This window comes from Haliotis rubra, unplaced genomic scaffold (genome assembly GCF_003918875.1).
Source record: "Haliotis rubra isolate DU_JTF1 unplaced genomic scaffold, ASM391887v1 Scf1823, whole genome shotgun sequence".
In the NCBI taxonomy this organism is placed as follows: domain Eukaryota; kingdom Metazoa; phylum Mollusca; class Gastropoda; order Lepetellida; family Haliotidae; genus Haliotis; species Haliotis rubra.
Genome location: NW_025765807.1, coordinates 49,204 through 66,487, shown reverse-complemented (window position 1 = coordinate 66,487; position 17,284 = coordinate 49,204). Strand labels below are relative to the sequence as shown.

Genomic DNA, 17,284 nt, shown 5'->3' with positions numbered 1-17,284 from the left:
ATATTTTTAATAAAAATACAAATATCAGTAAAATGATATGTTTTATACATGTATAATCATAAATGAAAGAATAACACGGTATATTTCTATGGCTGTAATCAAGATGTTTAATTGAGCATGTGATCAGCAAATAATTAAATAGGCATTATTATTATTTTACCCAAATATTACAAAACCAAAATTACCTTTCGCGTATTATAGGTCATCAGACACGGCATTATTTTTGTTTACGTTTATTTTGTAAATCACGTCTTGTGAAAGTACTTTCTTCTTAATGCACACAAGTATCGGGTTATAGTTTTTCCGTTTTGTATTGTTTTGCATTCACAGTTCATTCCATGAAATGGGTAATTTAACATACAGATGATTGGCGAAATTCATAATCATTGTGGTTGTATTTTATAATGTACTGTGAATTCGACAGTCATTTTCCGTTTCTTTGCTTCCGTTGTTTTCTATGCAAGCACTTGTCATGACGTGACCTCTGACCTCAACGACATTCCAACATGGCGACCCGCTGTGTTTGTGTGAGTTGTGCTCGTGTGGTAAGTCACATTCTGTTGTTTCCGGAAATTGTGTCGAAAAAATTGTAAGAAGACTAGACGGTCATAAGTTACTTGTTACTTCACTTAAATCTCATTGAAAAATAGTATGTCTTTGAAACACAAACATTCTTTTTACATCTTCGAAATGTGTTCAACCTGTCAATGTCATTGTTGGGCAGCGAGTATCGTACGATGAGCTTTGTGAACCACGCGCCACTCAGAACGTGACTGTGAGACTAAATATAACACGACTAAGATTATTATGGTTCCTGTCACGTCTATGTGTTCAATGGTCCTGATAATCACCTCACAAAATATTGTACGCTGATTCATTGCTTCGGCAGTTCAGATAATGGCATTGCACGAGCACTGTATAAAAAAAAATTAAACCGGGCATTGCCCCTCAAAACTTAATTAACTTGCCTGCAGAAATTAGTGACCTGTAACAGGCTTGATTTTAGCAGATGATCATTTCATGTGTCATATAGAACAATTTTTTATGGATAACAACTTCTTTATTCCGTGAGTGTGACGTTTCGATACAGATTCTTGTACCTTGTCAAGCAAGAGTGATGTGTCTATTCATAATAAGCAAGCAAGGGGCAGTGGGTTAGCCAAGTGGTTAAGGTGTTGGCCCGTCACACCAAAGACCAGGTTTGATTCCCCACATGGATAAAATGTGTGCCGCAGATTTCTGTCACTGTGATATTGCTGGAATATTGCTAAAGACGTAAAGCCATATTTTATGTTGTTATTCATTTGTATTTTCGTCAAGCTCACCAAAACGAATTCCTTTTAACATGTTTAAGGTAATACAGTATTGTCTGTCTGTCTGTCACCACTAATAATCAGCAAGATAGGTCGATCAGGTACATATGCAAGTGACCAATTACCAATTGTGCAATGTTTGTTTGGTGCTATCACATTATTGATAAAACTATGTCGCTGTTGTAGCTTTTAGCTCACCTGCTGGGTCAGCATCAATCTTAGCAGCTCATCTCAAGAGACAAATAAATTTGAACAAGTGATCATGGTGATCTGATTTGATGATTTGATTTCATATATATTTTCATCATATCAATCACTGGTTTGTCTGGCCCAGGCCTAAAAAATGTTGTGGTTCCGATTACCCGACCGACCCTTAAATTCTGGTGCCGATATTTTTTTAAGTGGTATGAATAAAATAAGCTTTCGATACCATTGTTTTGCCCGGCACCAATGGACATTGGTCCTTCTGATAGAGAAAGTCGACATTATGGCCGCTTTGATTAAATAAACAATTGTACATTGATATATATATGTATATGTTATTATTAGTTAAAATGTAAGAAAAAAATTCCTACCTACCCTAAATTTTAAAGAGGTGTAATCAGAACCACAACATTTTTTTATTTGGCCCCAGATATGGCTTGAATATTGCTGCCTGTTTTAAACAATAAGAAATCTCTGCAGATCTCTGAAAGTACATCATCAGGACATGATATCCTGTGTCAGTCATAACAGACAGCATGGATTGTTGCTCTTGATGTTGACCACTGGTTTGACCAACCTCAGATATCTACAGGTCGTCATGACACAGTCCAATTATTGTTTACTCAGCATTATCAATATTCACTCATTCATGAGGGTCGGTGGGGTAGGGTTCGCTCATCACGTCAAAGACCTGTGTTCGATTCCCCACATGAGTACAATGCGTGAAGCCCATTCCTGGTGTCCCCCGCCATGATATTGCTGGAATATAGCAAAAAGTGGCATAAACCAAACTCACTCATTCATGTTCTTTTTTTCTGCAGATGTTATGAGGCTGTGTACCCCACCTGCCTCAATGCCTTACGTCTGTGATATTACCTGTGTGAGCGACACCCTGACGAGTCTGTGTCGCCTAGTCAACCATAATGAAAGGAAAACTAGTAAGCCACGCCAAACTACAGTACTACCGACACAACTATTGCCTCGTCTGTATGACAGGCATGCTGGGATGCCGGTGGCATCGATACAAGCAGTCTACAAGAGATAGTCGCAAGGTAAGGAGAAGCTCATCTTATGTTTAAACCATGTTTTTGTATAATATTGAACAAACTTTACGTAGGGAGGTCAGGCAGGGCGGCCATCTTGTTTTGAAAGTCAAACTAATCCAAATTCATCACATTTCACATTAATATCTCAAAAAGTTTTGACATAAATTAAAAGGGAAAAGTGGTTTTACTCACTTATGCATGAACTAAAAAGTGTGTACACTCCTGAATAATAAAATGCATGTACAAATTAGGCCTTCAGCAACCAATGTTGATTGTTTAAGGCTCCGTAATGGTTTGGATTTGCCATGATTGGTTGTCTCTGTACTTACGTCAGTGATTGTTGTCTAGGACATGAATCACTGGGTTTTCTAGTCCTGGGCCCTGTTCCTCAAAGCGATCGTAGCGCTAAGGTGATCGTAACTGCCATACTTTAACATAGACTTACGACTGTCGTAGCGCTACAATCGCTTTGAGGAACGGGGCCCAGATTGTTTCACAGTCATGGTAATATGGTCTGAATATTGCAGAGTGACCCTGCACATCGAACAAACAGACAAACCAGTTTTAGATATCAATCATAGGTTTATCTGGTCCTGACTGGGCAAGATTATTTAGATGCCACAGTCATATGGCTCGACTATTGCACATTAAGCAAATCCACTAATTGTAAAATGATGATAAATCTGAGGGTTCCAAGATATACTGGATTTAAATCTTGGGAATGTATCTACATTCAGTTGAAGCCACAGTGACTCTGAATGTGAGGCATGATCCGAGTGTTGGTAGTACTGGGTATACTTTGCTATCCTAAATCCTTCTTGTAAAGTCTTTACATATGGGACAGTAGTGGAGTGGAGGGGTGATGAGCTGATTATTAGTCGATGATCGCTGTCCCTACCCCATACTACTGTCACTGCGTGTATGCTCACCTGTCACAATTGACAGATTGCCATATATATATTTGCTGTAAGAGCCAAGCTCCAGTGGGGGCATGTCAACAGGTCCATTTTGAGGTGCATGTTTTAATCCCCTTATCAGGGTGAGTGAGTTTAGTTTTACGCCACACTCAGCAATATTCCAGCTATATGGCAGCAGTCTGTAAATAGTCGAGTCTGGACCACACAATCCAGTGATCTACAATATGATCGATCATGTTGATCTAGGCAACTGGGATACGATGACATGTGTCAACCAAGTCAGCGAGCCTGATACCATTAGTCGCCTCTTATGACAAGCATGGGTTACTGAAGATCAATTCTAACCCTGGATCTTCACGGGTCTCCCCTGATTAGAGAGAGCACAGACCAGTATTACCGACACACAGGACTACAAATACACTTTTCAAACAAAATTGTGATATTTTTTCTGAGAACTAATATATTGGGTAAAAGAATATAACAAGTTTTGTCATTACTATACTTTAAGCTAACATTTACACAGAAATTCATTCACAATTGATTAAACTCTTTGAAATTAACTGACAAAATTGCAAGAACAAGGAAATGATATTTTTCCCAAGTTGTATCCCCAGCTCGTCTATCCATAACAACAAAATGACTGACCATGGTGAATTGAAATTCAAGATAGTCCTGATTTACTTTACTTCCAGTGGTGCAGACGAATCAGAGTACCCACTGCTTCCAACCGCTATTATTATTCAATTTAGCTTTGCTCTGCTCTTTCTTCAGTCACAATTCCCCCATTGCAATCTGTGTCAATGAGGGGAGGTTCGAATCCCCACATGGGTACAATGTGTGAAGCTCAATTCTGGTGTCCCTCGTTGTGACATTGCTGGAATATTGCTAAAGGAGGCATAAAACCCAACTCACTCACTCACTGTGTCAATAAACTTTTGGTTAGCTCAACGCAGTGATGCAATAATTTTGGTTGCACTAAATTGTTCACAACAAGCACAATGACAAAGAAAAGTTGATTGTACCATCAATATCATGAATGGAAACAAGGATGATAGCGACTGTAGAACCAATGATAGTGATGTTGGATGGGATTCTAAACTGGTAGACGCAGTCGAAGACAGGAGCAAGTCTGCGTGGGTGACAGTTGGCGGTTTGTTTTGGCGGGGGATGGTTGTGTTGGGGAAATTGAATTAAAAGGAAAGACTATGACTTTTAAAGGTTGGCAGAGTTGTTCTGTCACTTCAAGATTGAAGACCATACAAATAGAGACATTTAACTGTCACTCTTAAAAGTTAATGTTTTGTTTTTTCTTCCCAGAATATGCAGGGCATATCCTGTGATTATACGCTACACGATTCTGGGGGGACACACAGCATACAGGCGATATACAAGTTTACAGATATTCAGCTTCATATAATGTATGTTGGTTAGAAAAGGAAGAAAGAAATTCTTCCTGTCTAACCTAATTTTGAGACTACTCTTATTGAAACCACAACATGTATTTTTTGGCCATTAGTATGTAGAAAATAGAATGGGCATATACAATCAGTGTCACTCAATCGGATTTTACACAACATGCAAATGTAGAGAATGGGAAAAAAATTCACTGCATCGAGAAGGCCACACTATATTATTTATTGTACCCACTACACACCTATGACTTTAAGATTTTGGTAGTTTCATGCCACGTGATTAATCTTTCATTCCAGGTTCTAAAGAAATTATCAAAACGTACAGTTCTCTACACTGTTACTTCACAGGACCCTCATATTTCCCACAAGGACCCTTAAAACTAATAAGGGCGGTGGGGTAGCCTAGTGGTTAAAGCGTTCGCTTGTCACGCCGAAGGCCCAGGTTCGATTCCCCACATGGGTACAATATGTGAAGCCCAATTTCTGGTGTCCCCCGCCATGATGTTGCTGGAATATTGCTAAAAGCGGCGTAAAACATAACTCACTCACTCACTCACTTAAAACTAATTATCGGGGTCGCTGAGACCCCATGTTTGTGAGTCGAGGTAAAACCGTGAGTCACTTTCAAACACTGTCGCAATACATAACGCAATACTGATAACTGTATATTATTATATTGCAACACACTTTGGCAATATTCAGCCCAGATTTCAACATTAATATCATGTGTATCAGTTAGTGGTTTTTCATCTGAGGTTGTGTTTTTGGAGTTTTGGTTGTTTAGAGTTTTATGTAAAACTTGTAGTTTCATCCTAAGTCAGTAAGTGTGAGCAAGACGTGAATATCTCGATAACCCCGTCAGTTGTTACACAACTAATGTCCCAGCTGTGACTGGTCCAGTGTTCAGCTATATTCACTGACTCAACCACCCACTGACTCACTGACAGCTTACCATGTCCCTCTCACAGTCCCTGAACCACATTGAACCACCCCCTTTTGTCCTGAAAGTTTATTAAATGACCAATGAGATTATCTGAAAATGGGCTCCTTTTCAGTTTAAATGGGATTATTTGTTAATATCAAAATTCTATATATTCAGAGACTATGTGTTTGTCTATACCATCTGTAACAAGCCCCATATCAATATGATTACACACACCAGAAATACGTACACGACCTGTGTGGGCAAATTTAAAGGTACCTGCCTGCATTGATAGATATCAACTGTGACAAATAATGTACATTGTACATGTGTCGTATGTACGACTGACAAAATGTGTACATGTACTGTATTAGGCCAAGCAGCTATGAGACAATTACAGGAGTTCAATGAGTGGCTTGTGGTCTTGGTGTTAGCAGAAACTTATCTCCTGTTCTAAATATTGTGTGATAATGTTGCCTCAGGAGTTTATTTTTTTTTGTCCGTAAACAACAGAGGGTCAATATTACTTCAGTCTTTTAATTCACTGCTTGAATAATGTACGTGGAATCAGCTTTAATTGGATTTGGATTTGCACTTTTGATGTAACCGGGAAGAGCTGCCATGTTTTTAATCCTGTGTTCAGAATCTTTTGTTTGTAAACATTACCATTACAATTCATTGCAATAGGCAGTACAATATTGGATGAAGAATTGGTTCAAATGGCTCTGTACTTTTATAGTGGTGTTAAATTTGTGATGAAAGGTATTAGATACAGTGGGATAATTGCTAACCATTATGGATGCTCATTGGTGCTTCTCAAAAATGTTTATGTGACAAATCCAACATAAAGGTAAATTTTCAAAATCGTGAATTAAAGTTGTAGCTGGTACCAAGTCAAAGCTACGTGATAGCTCGGATTCGAGATGAGCAAGCAAATATATATATAGAATCTCACCCGAGTGTCTTCAGATATCAAAATAAGTTTTAAATAAAAATGTACATCTCTGAACACAGTACTGCATTAGATTTGTAGTGCAGCGATGTCATCGCATTGTGACGTCATCAAGTTCATGACGTCATAGCATTGTCATGGCATTGTGCAAAATCTACTGTCAAAATGATATCTTCTAAGAGATATCGTCTGATCTCACACAAGCGATATCTCCTGTGGAACACAGTTTATACTGGTACGTAGTTTCCGTCGTGTGATAATCTGTACATTCAAGATGACAGGGTCTGTTTGCATTTACTTCAAGTAGATGAAGGGGTTTTGAAGCAGGTTTTAGGAGTCCAACATACGAATACCGCAAACCGCAGACCCAAGGGTTCCATTCTTTTAAAATGTCACTTTGCCAACTATGGTCAAACTATCCCAAACCATACTCCAGACTCCCCAAAACAACATGTCTAAATGTAGGCTGTGCTACAGTCTGGAGTTCATTTCCTGTCTACATGGTCTAGATGTAGGTGACAGGTTGATCTGTGTGAAACAGAAACTTTGTCCATGTGTGATCAGGGCAATTGGTTACCATGGTAACCACTGGTGGCCGTTTTACTTTTATCACACATAGTTAAACTAACAAAAGTATGTTTTGAATGACTTTAAGTCAGTATTTCTAGGAGTGCCAATTGCTCTGAGCTGAGAGCCCCAAGCTGTTATCGTGGCCCTCTTGGCTGCTTGTTCTGAAGTTGCCTAGATCATCTGTTGGCTGTGTAGAGTTATGTCCCTTTAGGTGTGCCAGACACCTGTGACATGTTATATTTGGGATTTCACTTTGTGCTTTCTCAGATTTAGTATTTTTGGGGTTGGGTCCCATCTTAGATTTGGACCTACAATCCAGGGGTGGAAATAACCCATTGCCTGACGTCCGAGTCCAGTGTTTTTCTGTCGGGCAAGCAATTTTGTATATCGTGCTGTACCGGTGTCCAGTTGACTGTCCAATATTACTAATGTTGTTTCTATTTAAAAATCAACAAGAAAGAAACGTCCGGTATAGTGGAAAAATGATCGGGCAAGTGATTTTGCATGTGCATGTACCGGAGTACACTAGCGGAGTACACTAGCGGAGTACACTCAGCGACTTTAAAGTTATTTCCATCCCTGCAATCTCACGAGACATAGATATCTCGAAACCAAAGCCTCATTTGAGGCTTCTTCCCACATCAAGCCTCATACTAGCTAGTAATAGTAGAACGAGGATGCAGTGAAGTGAAAAGATACAATGTAGTCCACGTGATCAATGCATGAGGACTACAGCTATTCAGTTGTATCAGAGTTTTTAATGCGTGTTCAGTTCTCACAATAGCTATAGCTTACTCTGTTTGATAGAGTCCATTAATTGTCACGTAGTCCTACACAACAGTCACTTCCTTATCTGATAAGCTTCAGTTGAAACAGAAATAAATGCCGAGAAAAGTTTCATATATGATCCCCAATGGTTTGCTCCTACGTTCAGATATTGCACAGGGTCTCAGGTTGATAAAACACTCAATTTCCTGAAGATAAGGATGTCGAGAATAGTCCTGTCAACAACTGATATCGTGTCCTCTGACATGTCAGAATCTGTCAGTTTTGTAAGTGTAGCAACACATGTCTGTCTATGTATATGATTGTTGTAACATGTGGAGATACAGATTAATGCGAAGATGATGTGCATTCTAAGTATGACAAGGCTGTTGCTCGAAATAAACACACACAATAGTGCTCGAGGATCAAATTTAACATTAAATGCATATGCATTCAATGCACTTGATGATAAATGTTGCATGACAGCCATTTCCTGAGACCTGTAAGTGAGGTATATGTAAGACACTGACAATGCCTATGTGGCTGTCTCACCTGTACGTCAGGTATATAACCAGCCATATTAAGCATATGATTTGCACTATTAACCCAGTCTCTGTATGATGTGCCCCAGGCACGTCTAGTGGCCGGTCAGCTGACTTGTCAGGACGTGAGTGGATGTTAGAGTGGTCATGTGACAGGTGTGTTCTACCTGCAGGCATTTCATTGACTATTGTTGTCTACCTCCGGTGTATGGCGCCATGTAGATCACAATGATAATAATGCTCTGAACATTCAGTTGACCATGAGATAGACATTAGACAAACCAGAGTCAATATGGGAAACCCACAATAACCTGTAGGCGGTAGAAGACGCTCTACCCTCTATACCACGTAGATGGTTGAAGACACTCTACCCTCTACTCCATGTAGATGGTAGAAGATGCCTACCCACTACACTAAGTAGATGGTAGAAAACTCTCTACCCACTACACCATGTAGATGGTAGAAGACGCTCTACCCACTACACCATGTAGATGGTAGAAGACACTCTACCCTCTACACCATGTGGGTATGGTAGAAGACGCTCTACCCTCTGCACCATGTAGATGGTAGAAGACACTCTACCCCCTACACCATGTAGATGATAGAAGACGCTCTACCCTCTACACCATGTAGGTTGTAGAAGACGCTCTACCCACTATACCATGTAGATGGTAGAAGACGCTCTACCCACTATACCATGTAGATGGTAGAAGACGCTCTATCCACTATACCATGTAGGGGTAGAATTCCCTGTAAGGTATAAAACATTGATTAACCACAGATGCACTAGACTGTTGACAGTCACACTACAATATTTTCTAACCTGGACATTCTGGGAAGATGCTCTATACTGTACACCATGGAGTTCCTAGACAGTTAAGTCACAGCAATCCATGGTTACCCTTTAGCTTCTTGGTGAGTGAGTGAGTTTAGTTTCATGCCACACTCCGCAACATTCCAACTATATGGTGGCGGTCTTTAAATAAACGAGTCTGGACCAGACAATCCAGTGATCAGCATCGATCTGCGCAATTGGGAACCGATGACATGTGTCAACCAAGTCAGCGAGCCTGACCGCCCGATCCCGTTCAAGTCGCCTCTTACGACAGGCATGGGTTAGTGAAGGCTCATTCTAAAACCGGACCTTTACTGGTGTTTGGCTGCTTGGTAAACAGTCTTATTTCAAACCAAGTGACTTACTTTCGGTGTAGAACAGGATTATTCCCAAGAAAGTCTCGGGAGTCAAACTTGCTAAGCACAGTCCCCATCCACCTACTGTATCAGAGGCCCAGATAAGCTGTGTATCCGGGTAAAATGCGCATATAAAATTTCCAATTACGCATTGAAAAATAATTGTTGCGTACCAATTACGCAGTTTAAATGTTAGATACGCAAAATGTTTAAAACAAATGCGTACGGAATATATTGATAAAAATCGCTTGTTTAATGAAAAAGACATCGATTGCTATCAAGTTGTACTTGTTAGTATAGGACAAGTGTTGTAATTGTCAGTAGAGGATGACTGATTTTTATGAAATCATTTCCATTATATTTAAGTTGGTTTTTGATTAGGTATGACATAAGGTAGAACATACCTGCTTAGTAAACCTACTCAATGACATAATACTTAGGTGAGTAAAATGACTGAAATACGCACATACAGTCAAATCCCGATGAGTCGAATCGCTGGGGACCAAGTAATAAATTCGACTTATCGATGTATTCGAGACATAGGTAAGTCAATGAGGGTAGAAAAAAAATGATGATCCAGTCCTAATTCCTCCGCCTGGAGCATTTGTTTATCTAATGATTTCCATATCTCTAATAGGGACAATCTTTATCAGTTCCAGTCTGATTAGCACAGACAGTGATTTCCGTAAAAATCACTAATCTGCCTTTTGATTAACTCGTCAATGGCGGAAAGGTGTGAGCCGCGCTGGTTTGTTAATTGGATCAGTCTGCTACACCAATCAACTTCTCATTGACCGACTTCGGCTTATGTATACAAGATTGCTGCTGTTTTGAATCTCATGGGACCAAATTTCCTTTCTCGAGTCATCGTGTGTATTTATGAGACGAATTTGTGTAACCGGTATTCAAAATGATGACAATTATAACAGGGAATGGTCGGGACCGACAGGTACTTCTGAGTTATGCATAATATTCGGAGACACCGGCATTCGACTCATCGGGATTTGACTGTATTTGAAAGTAGTGGGTAATGGGAAATGAAATACCCACTCAACATTCATAATACCCACTCAAAAAAAAAGATTGGGTACAGTACCCACATGAGCTAAATCTTATCTGAGCTCTACTGCATGCAACTGATGGTTGTTTTGCGTGCTGTGCATTGGAATGTAGAAATTCAGACTTTCTTGTTCAGCGCCTCATCATGTTACCATGGCTACTAATCCACCTGAAGCTCATGCAAGAGCTTTATATGTATCCCTGAAGAACTGTTGGTAATTCTGTTTATGATTTGTTTTGTGGGAACTACGTTTGGGACCTTTCAGCTGACAGTTTACAACCCCAACCGTAGCTTATCTAAAATGTAGAGTATGTTTTCATGTCTACATGTCATGTTTTTGTTTAGTAAGTACATGTACAAATGGGGCAGTGCGGTGGCCAAGTAGTTAAAGCGTTCCCTCGTCACACCGAAGACCCAGGCTCGATTCCCCACATGGGTACAGTGTGGGAAACACATTTCAGGTGTCCCACTCGGTGATATTGCTGGAATATTACTAAAAGCGGCGTAAAACTAAACTCACATGTACAAATGTATGGTTAGGACATACATGTAGTAATTGAAAATTTACAGGATTGACCGTGGCATCATGGGTTAATCTAAATCTCACGAAGGCCCACTTTCTGCTTTGACATCTGCGAATAATCAGTGAAATTCATGATAGAAAATTCTCAATTCATATATTTTTTGAAGTTGGCATGTTTTTAGCTACTAACAGAACCAGAGGGAGAGGCTTTAAAGTAAAGACATTGAAGTAGTGAATGAATACAATGATCCTGAGATTAATGTGGACTGATAGAAGAAACCACACATTCAAGACTACAATTACAGGTGGACAGACCATACACTTTCCAATAGTAGTCTTCAATGTGATATTATACTCAATTTTACCTCACACCTGACCCCTGACCCCTGACCCTGTCAATAGCGTTACCAGGCCCTACCAGACCCTACCAGGCCCCAAGAACATCACTGTCTTTATGGGCAACATAATTGCCTGCTATGATGTCCCAAGTAGTTTGTACTGAAATATATGCGTTGATATATTTGTCCTGTCAAACTCATTAACTTGGTGAAAACTGTCACATATATATGTATGTTTGCTCAGGAGATAATAACATGTTGTGTAATATGTTCTAAAATTTCTGCAAAACTATATTTTGGTTGAAAAAACGAGCAGAAGCTGTGTCCTAATTGCTGTTTGGTTGTAATACGAACATCTGTTTGCTCATTCTCAGGCAATGAAATGTATTTTGGAGTCACCAAAAAATGAAATGATTAAGAATGAAATCTTAAAGTGATAAAGAAAATTGTTTGGTTTGTGGAAAGTATAAACTCTCTCTGGTGAATGGAACGAGTATGAGGTTTTGAAGAACACTGACTGACCCCGTCCACGATACTTTGAAGAAGTATACTAACACACTGGAGATTTGAACAGGAGGTAACGCAATTATCAACTGTTACTTCAGAAGTCTGAGAGATGATTGGTTCACAGAGTATCAACTGAAGAACATGCACCGGATCCCGTGTGACAGGAATATACACAAATGGGATTCAAAGGGAATATTTTTCAAAAGCAAAGTTAAGTTAGTGTATGTTCGGAAGAATATTACATGAAATAGTTGACTCTTGTGAAAACATTCATACTTACTAGGTTTTCATGGGTTTTATGTTTAATCAGAAATGTGACTGTTTAATATCTCTTTATATCAACTTAGAGTGAGTGAGTGAGTTAGTTGAGTTTCACGCCGCACTCAGCAGTATTCCAGCTATATGGTGGCGGTCTGTAAATATCGAGTCTGGACCAGACAATCCAGTAATCAACTGCACGAGCATCGATCTGCGCATTGGGGAACCAATGACATGTGTCAACCAAGTCAGCGAGCCTGACCACCCGATCCTGTTAGTCGCCTCTTACGACAAGCATGGGTTACTGAAGGCCAATATTCTAACCTGGACCTTTGTGGGTCTATATCACCTTAGAAGAAAACCAGGGCATATGTCTCTGAATATATAATTTTGATAGTAACAAACAAGCCCATTTATATTGAAAAGGAGCCCTAGGGAGACCAGAGGAAATCTAGACTTGCTTTATTTAGGGCTTTAGCACTGCAGAGAGGGATTGGCAGTAGGGCAAATAATGTGGTTCAGGGACTGTGAGATAGACTAGTGGGACCTGCATGGTTACTGGTAGATTAAGGTGTAGTGTTGGTGCCACGGACTGGCAGTGTAAGGGAGACGACTCTGTCTGGCATGTTACAACACTGAGGGCAACTGACAGGTCCCCTGTACTTCCTGTACAAATGAACCCAGGGAAATACGCTGTGTTGTGCATTAAACCCTCTAATCAGGAAAGCACTCAATAAGTGTGTCAGACTTTGAAATGCTTTGAAGTTCTCTGTGCTTTCAGTTTTGACAAATTTGTCCAGCAAGGACCAGCTGCATATGAGAGGAAGAAGGAAATATTGATATAAAGTGAGTCTGTTGGAGAGAATGTCTGCCTGATTCAAACAGCTGGGGAGCTTGTTGCTATGCAGATGACTGCGTTACACTGCGCTCGCAATAGCTGTGTAACAAGTGACAGTAACCAATTTGAGTCCCAGGCAGACTGGTGGTCGATACTCATGAACCTCAGTCAATCAAGGCTGTTTTCTGAAGTGGTAAACATCTGCTATCTTCACTTCGGTTGTTTCTCCTTCATTTATGACATGAGTCACAAAGGGCAGGATTTAACTGTGGCAGAATTGTCCAGTTTTGAAAGTGCAATGACCTTTTGTGATCTGTTTTGATGACCTTCAAAGGATTCTCTAAAAGGAATCTCTAAAATGTAGAAATAAAGTTAGTAAATAGAAAACAAAAGAGATTCCAGTCCAGCATGACGGACTGACAGACATGTTTACTGAAGGACGAGCATGGTTCTCACAACATAGGACACACTGACACTGGGTCCAGGACATTCCATCCTGGTGAGTCTCGCCATCTGTATGTCATGTCCACCAGTACATACCCACACACAGTCAAGACAGATCATACATATTGATGGGCAGCTCACATCCTCACTTCCTACACTGCTTCATTTGATTGCCCTTTTAAATTAATAATGGTTAGCTCACCTGACATCTGCTCACTTCTAGATTTGCTGATAGCTCACCTGTCACGCCTGTGTTCACTTCTAGATAAGTGGTTAGCTCACCTGTCACCCCTGGCTTCACCTCTAGATAAGTGGTTAGCACACCATATGCTGGTTTTCAGTTCTAGATTGAAGGTTAGCTCACCTGTCATCCCTGGCTTCAACCTCTAGATAAGTGGTTAGCTCACCATATGCTGGTTTTCAGTTCTAGATTGAAGGTTAGCTCACCTGTCACCCCTGGCTTCACCTCTAGATAAGTGGTTAGCCCACCTGTCACCCCTGCCTTCACCTCAAGATAAGTGGTTAGCTCACCTGTCACCCCTGGCTTCACCTCTAGATAAGTGGTTAGCTCACCTGTCACCCCTGGCTTCACCTCTAGATAAGTGGTTAGCTCACCATATGCTGGTTTTCAGTTCTAGATTGATGGTTAGCTCACCTGTCACCCCTGGCTTCACCTCTAGATAAGTGGTTAGCTCACCTGTCACCCCTAACTTCACATCTAGATAAGTGGTTAGCACACCATATGCTGGTTTTAGTTCTAGATTGAAGGTTAGCTCACCTGTCACCCCTGGCTTCACCTCTAGATAAGTGGATTAGCACACCATATGCTGGTTTTCAGTTCTAGATTGAAGGTTAGCTCACCTGTCACCCCTGGCTTCACCTCTAGATAAGTGGTTAGCTCACCATATGCTGGTTTTCAGTTCTAGATTGAAGGTTAGCTAACCTTTCACCCCTGCGTTCACTTTTGGATAAGTGGTCCGCTCACCACCACTGAAAGAACTGTATCTGCTAATGGAATCTTGCATAGTGTATTAGGAACGACTTATTTCTGCTGCTGTGACTTAGGATGTCATGGCAATATGTTCATTTGACGCACGGTATAAGGAGGTGAGCTACAGACCCTCATGTGTCTATCATGTCTTGATGGAACAGCTGCCATGTCTAAGGTTGTCAAGGCAGAGTGTTGCCTGATTACTAAATCATCCTATTCTGCATGGATGCAAATGAATGGCTTTCCTCTGATAGCTGGAGTGCTTTAGGGAGGAAGTGCTCTGCCGTTAACAACCCAAGACATGGTGTGCTACATCCTATAGTAATTATTTCTTTTGGGCCATGTTACCCTCAGCTGCCCCTGAAATCACTGGTTCACTTGGGTGAGGGAAGAAAGAGCCTTCGCTCATGCTCTGTCAGTCATTCCATGTTGTAGGATATGTAAACAGACAGGAGGGGAACATTCTAATTGGAGATTTTCAGCACATGAGTAGATATATCATTTTTGTGTGTTTTTCATTTCGAGGCATTTTTCTTGATGACTTTTACTTTCAAAATGAAAAAAGGGAACAAAATGTTTTTAGAATGTTGTACTTCCGTTTAAGTAATGAGGTGTAACTCGTCATCTTGTGTTCGTTTAACGATTTATTCACAATATAGTGACAATGGTTTTATGTAGTGTCTTACAACCTCATTAAGACAAGTTTTGAGGTAAAGGAATTGGTTTTGTGTGGAATGTGGAATGTTGTGATAACACAAACCTCACTGATGCTACTCCAAAACTATCTAGGGGTGTCGTCATCACTTGTCCGCTCACTTCCTTACTTGCTTTGTTCACCTCCCCACCCACTCACTCACTCAAGCACTCTTTCAAGCACACACACACATGCATGCAAAGACAATTGGAGTCTGCATCCTCCACAAGTCCATGTGTGAAGCTCATTTCTGGTGTCCCCCGCCGTGATGTTGCTGGAATATAACTAAAAGCGGCATAAAATCAAACTCGCTCGCTCACTCACTCACTCACTCAATGAATCAATGAATCAATAAATCACTCACTCAATGAATCACTGAATGAATGGGATGATAAGAGCCATATTATAGGTCCAATTCATTTCAGAAAATTATACAGTTTGTTGTGGTCTAGAAGCCAGCCCCTCAAAGTGGTGAATATGTGTTGCAGTTCTGGCGAACGACTGATGTGATTTCACAATCAAGAATGATTTATCTTTGATTTATAGCCGTCTGTCATTAGCATGACTAGCATGCAGGGCCCTTTTAAGGTGCAACATCATTTCAGTTATGGTAAGACTAAGAAGTCTAGACTTGCTTGATTTTGGACGTTGCATTGTAGGAAGGGTTGGGCAGAAAGTTTGGAGTAAGAGACAGAATACTGCCATGTTTAAGGTCCCAGCAATACAGAGCGAATGTGGTTCTTACAAGGAGGGAAACGCATTTCTAGAAAAACTGATCTCCTAGTAATATTAGTATTTGTATTTTGGAAAATAAATGTATAGATCTGGGCAGTCAGAAGATTTCCTTCATTTAAAACAAGCTCTGCTGACCCCATCTGGTGACCTTCAAGTCTCTGTCGGAACAGTTGACTACAGCTGACTTGGTAGTGTTCATCTGGATAAGGTCTGTCAATACTTTAGGATTGACGTATTGGCAACGTTCATCAGCTGATGAAGATGGTGATTCATGTGAGCCAATTCCATGATGGGTGAACTATTGTCAATTCTGCTTGACTGACAACGAGTCATGGGTCATACTGAAATCGGGAAATAAACAAGAGTTGGTCTTCTAGTATCCATATTGGCAAGGTCATCCCTATGTCAATATGTATGTATGATTTCAAGGTTTTCCGCGCAAAATCTAATTGTAAAGCATCTAACTCGTCTGCCAAAGTCTATACCAACTTCTGTGCATGTATTGAATAGGTGATAGTGATTATATATAACTTGAAAATTCCCTCTCTGAGGTACGACTTATGCAGAAACCAGTTGATATTGGCGACATACTTTGTGTTGTCTGTGATCGAATTTGGAATGATCTACAATCCACATCATGAGACTGACTCATGCTGCATATATTCATTGACCATTCTCACAGGTTCACAAATATGTTGGATCCATAAAATGATCTGGGGTCAAAATTGATCTTCAACTGCGGACCCATGTTGTCGTAAGAGCGAACTAAATGTGATCGGGTGGTCGTTCTCACTTCTCTTGTTTGATGCATACATTCCCACTCTGCTTAAGATTGCGAAGATCGATGCTCATGTTATGTGTAACTCTTTTGTGTAGATCATTAGATATTACTTAAACAGAGGCCTGGATATATTTCAAAATTATAGAAGAAGCAAAATGAAATATCTAAGAATCTCTTTGAGAAGTAGGCACTTAATGGTTTGTATTTAAAGCAATATGTTTCTGTCGTAATAGATCTTCATCAAATATTCCTCTGTGATACAGGGATGGAAATAACCCATT

At 40.2% G+C, this 17,284-nt stretch overlaps 1 protein-coding gene across 1 annotated transcript in view; it reads left to right on the top strand.

The window, feature by feature from the left end:
• The first annotated feature begins 464 nt into the window (after positions 1 to 464).
• LOC124273642 (glycerophosphodiester phosphodiesterase domain-containing protein 5-like) overlaps positions 465 to 17,284 on the top strand; it is a 55,577-nt gene continuing 38,757 nt past the window's right edge. Inside the window, exons 1-2 of the mRNA XM_046708917.1 lie at positions 465 to 545; positions 2,339 to 2,569. Of these exons, the coding sequence (XP_046564873.1) occupies positions 2,441 to 2,569 (129 nt within the window). The 5' untranslated portion in view covers positions 465 to 545; positions 2,339 to 2,440. The remainder of the gene's footprint in view (positions 546 to 2,338; positions 2,570 to 17,284) is intronic.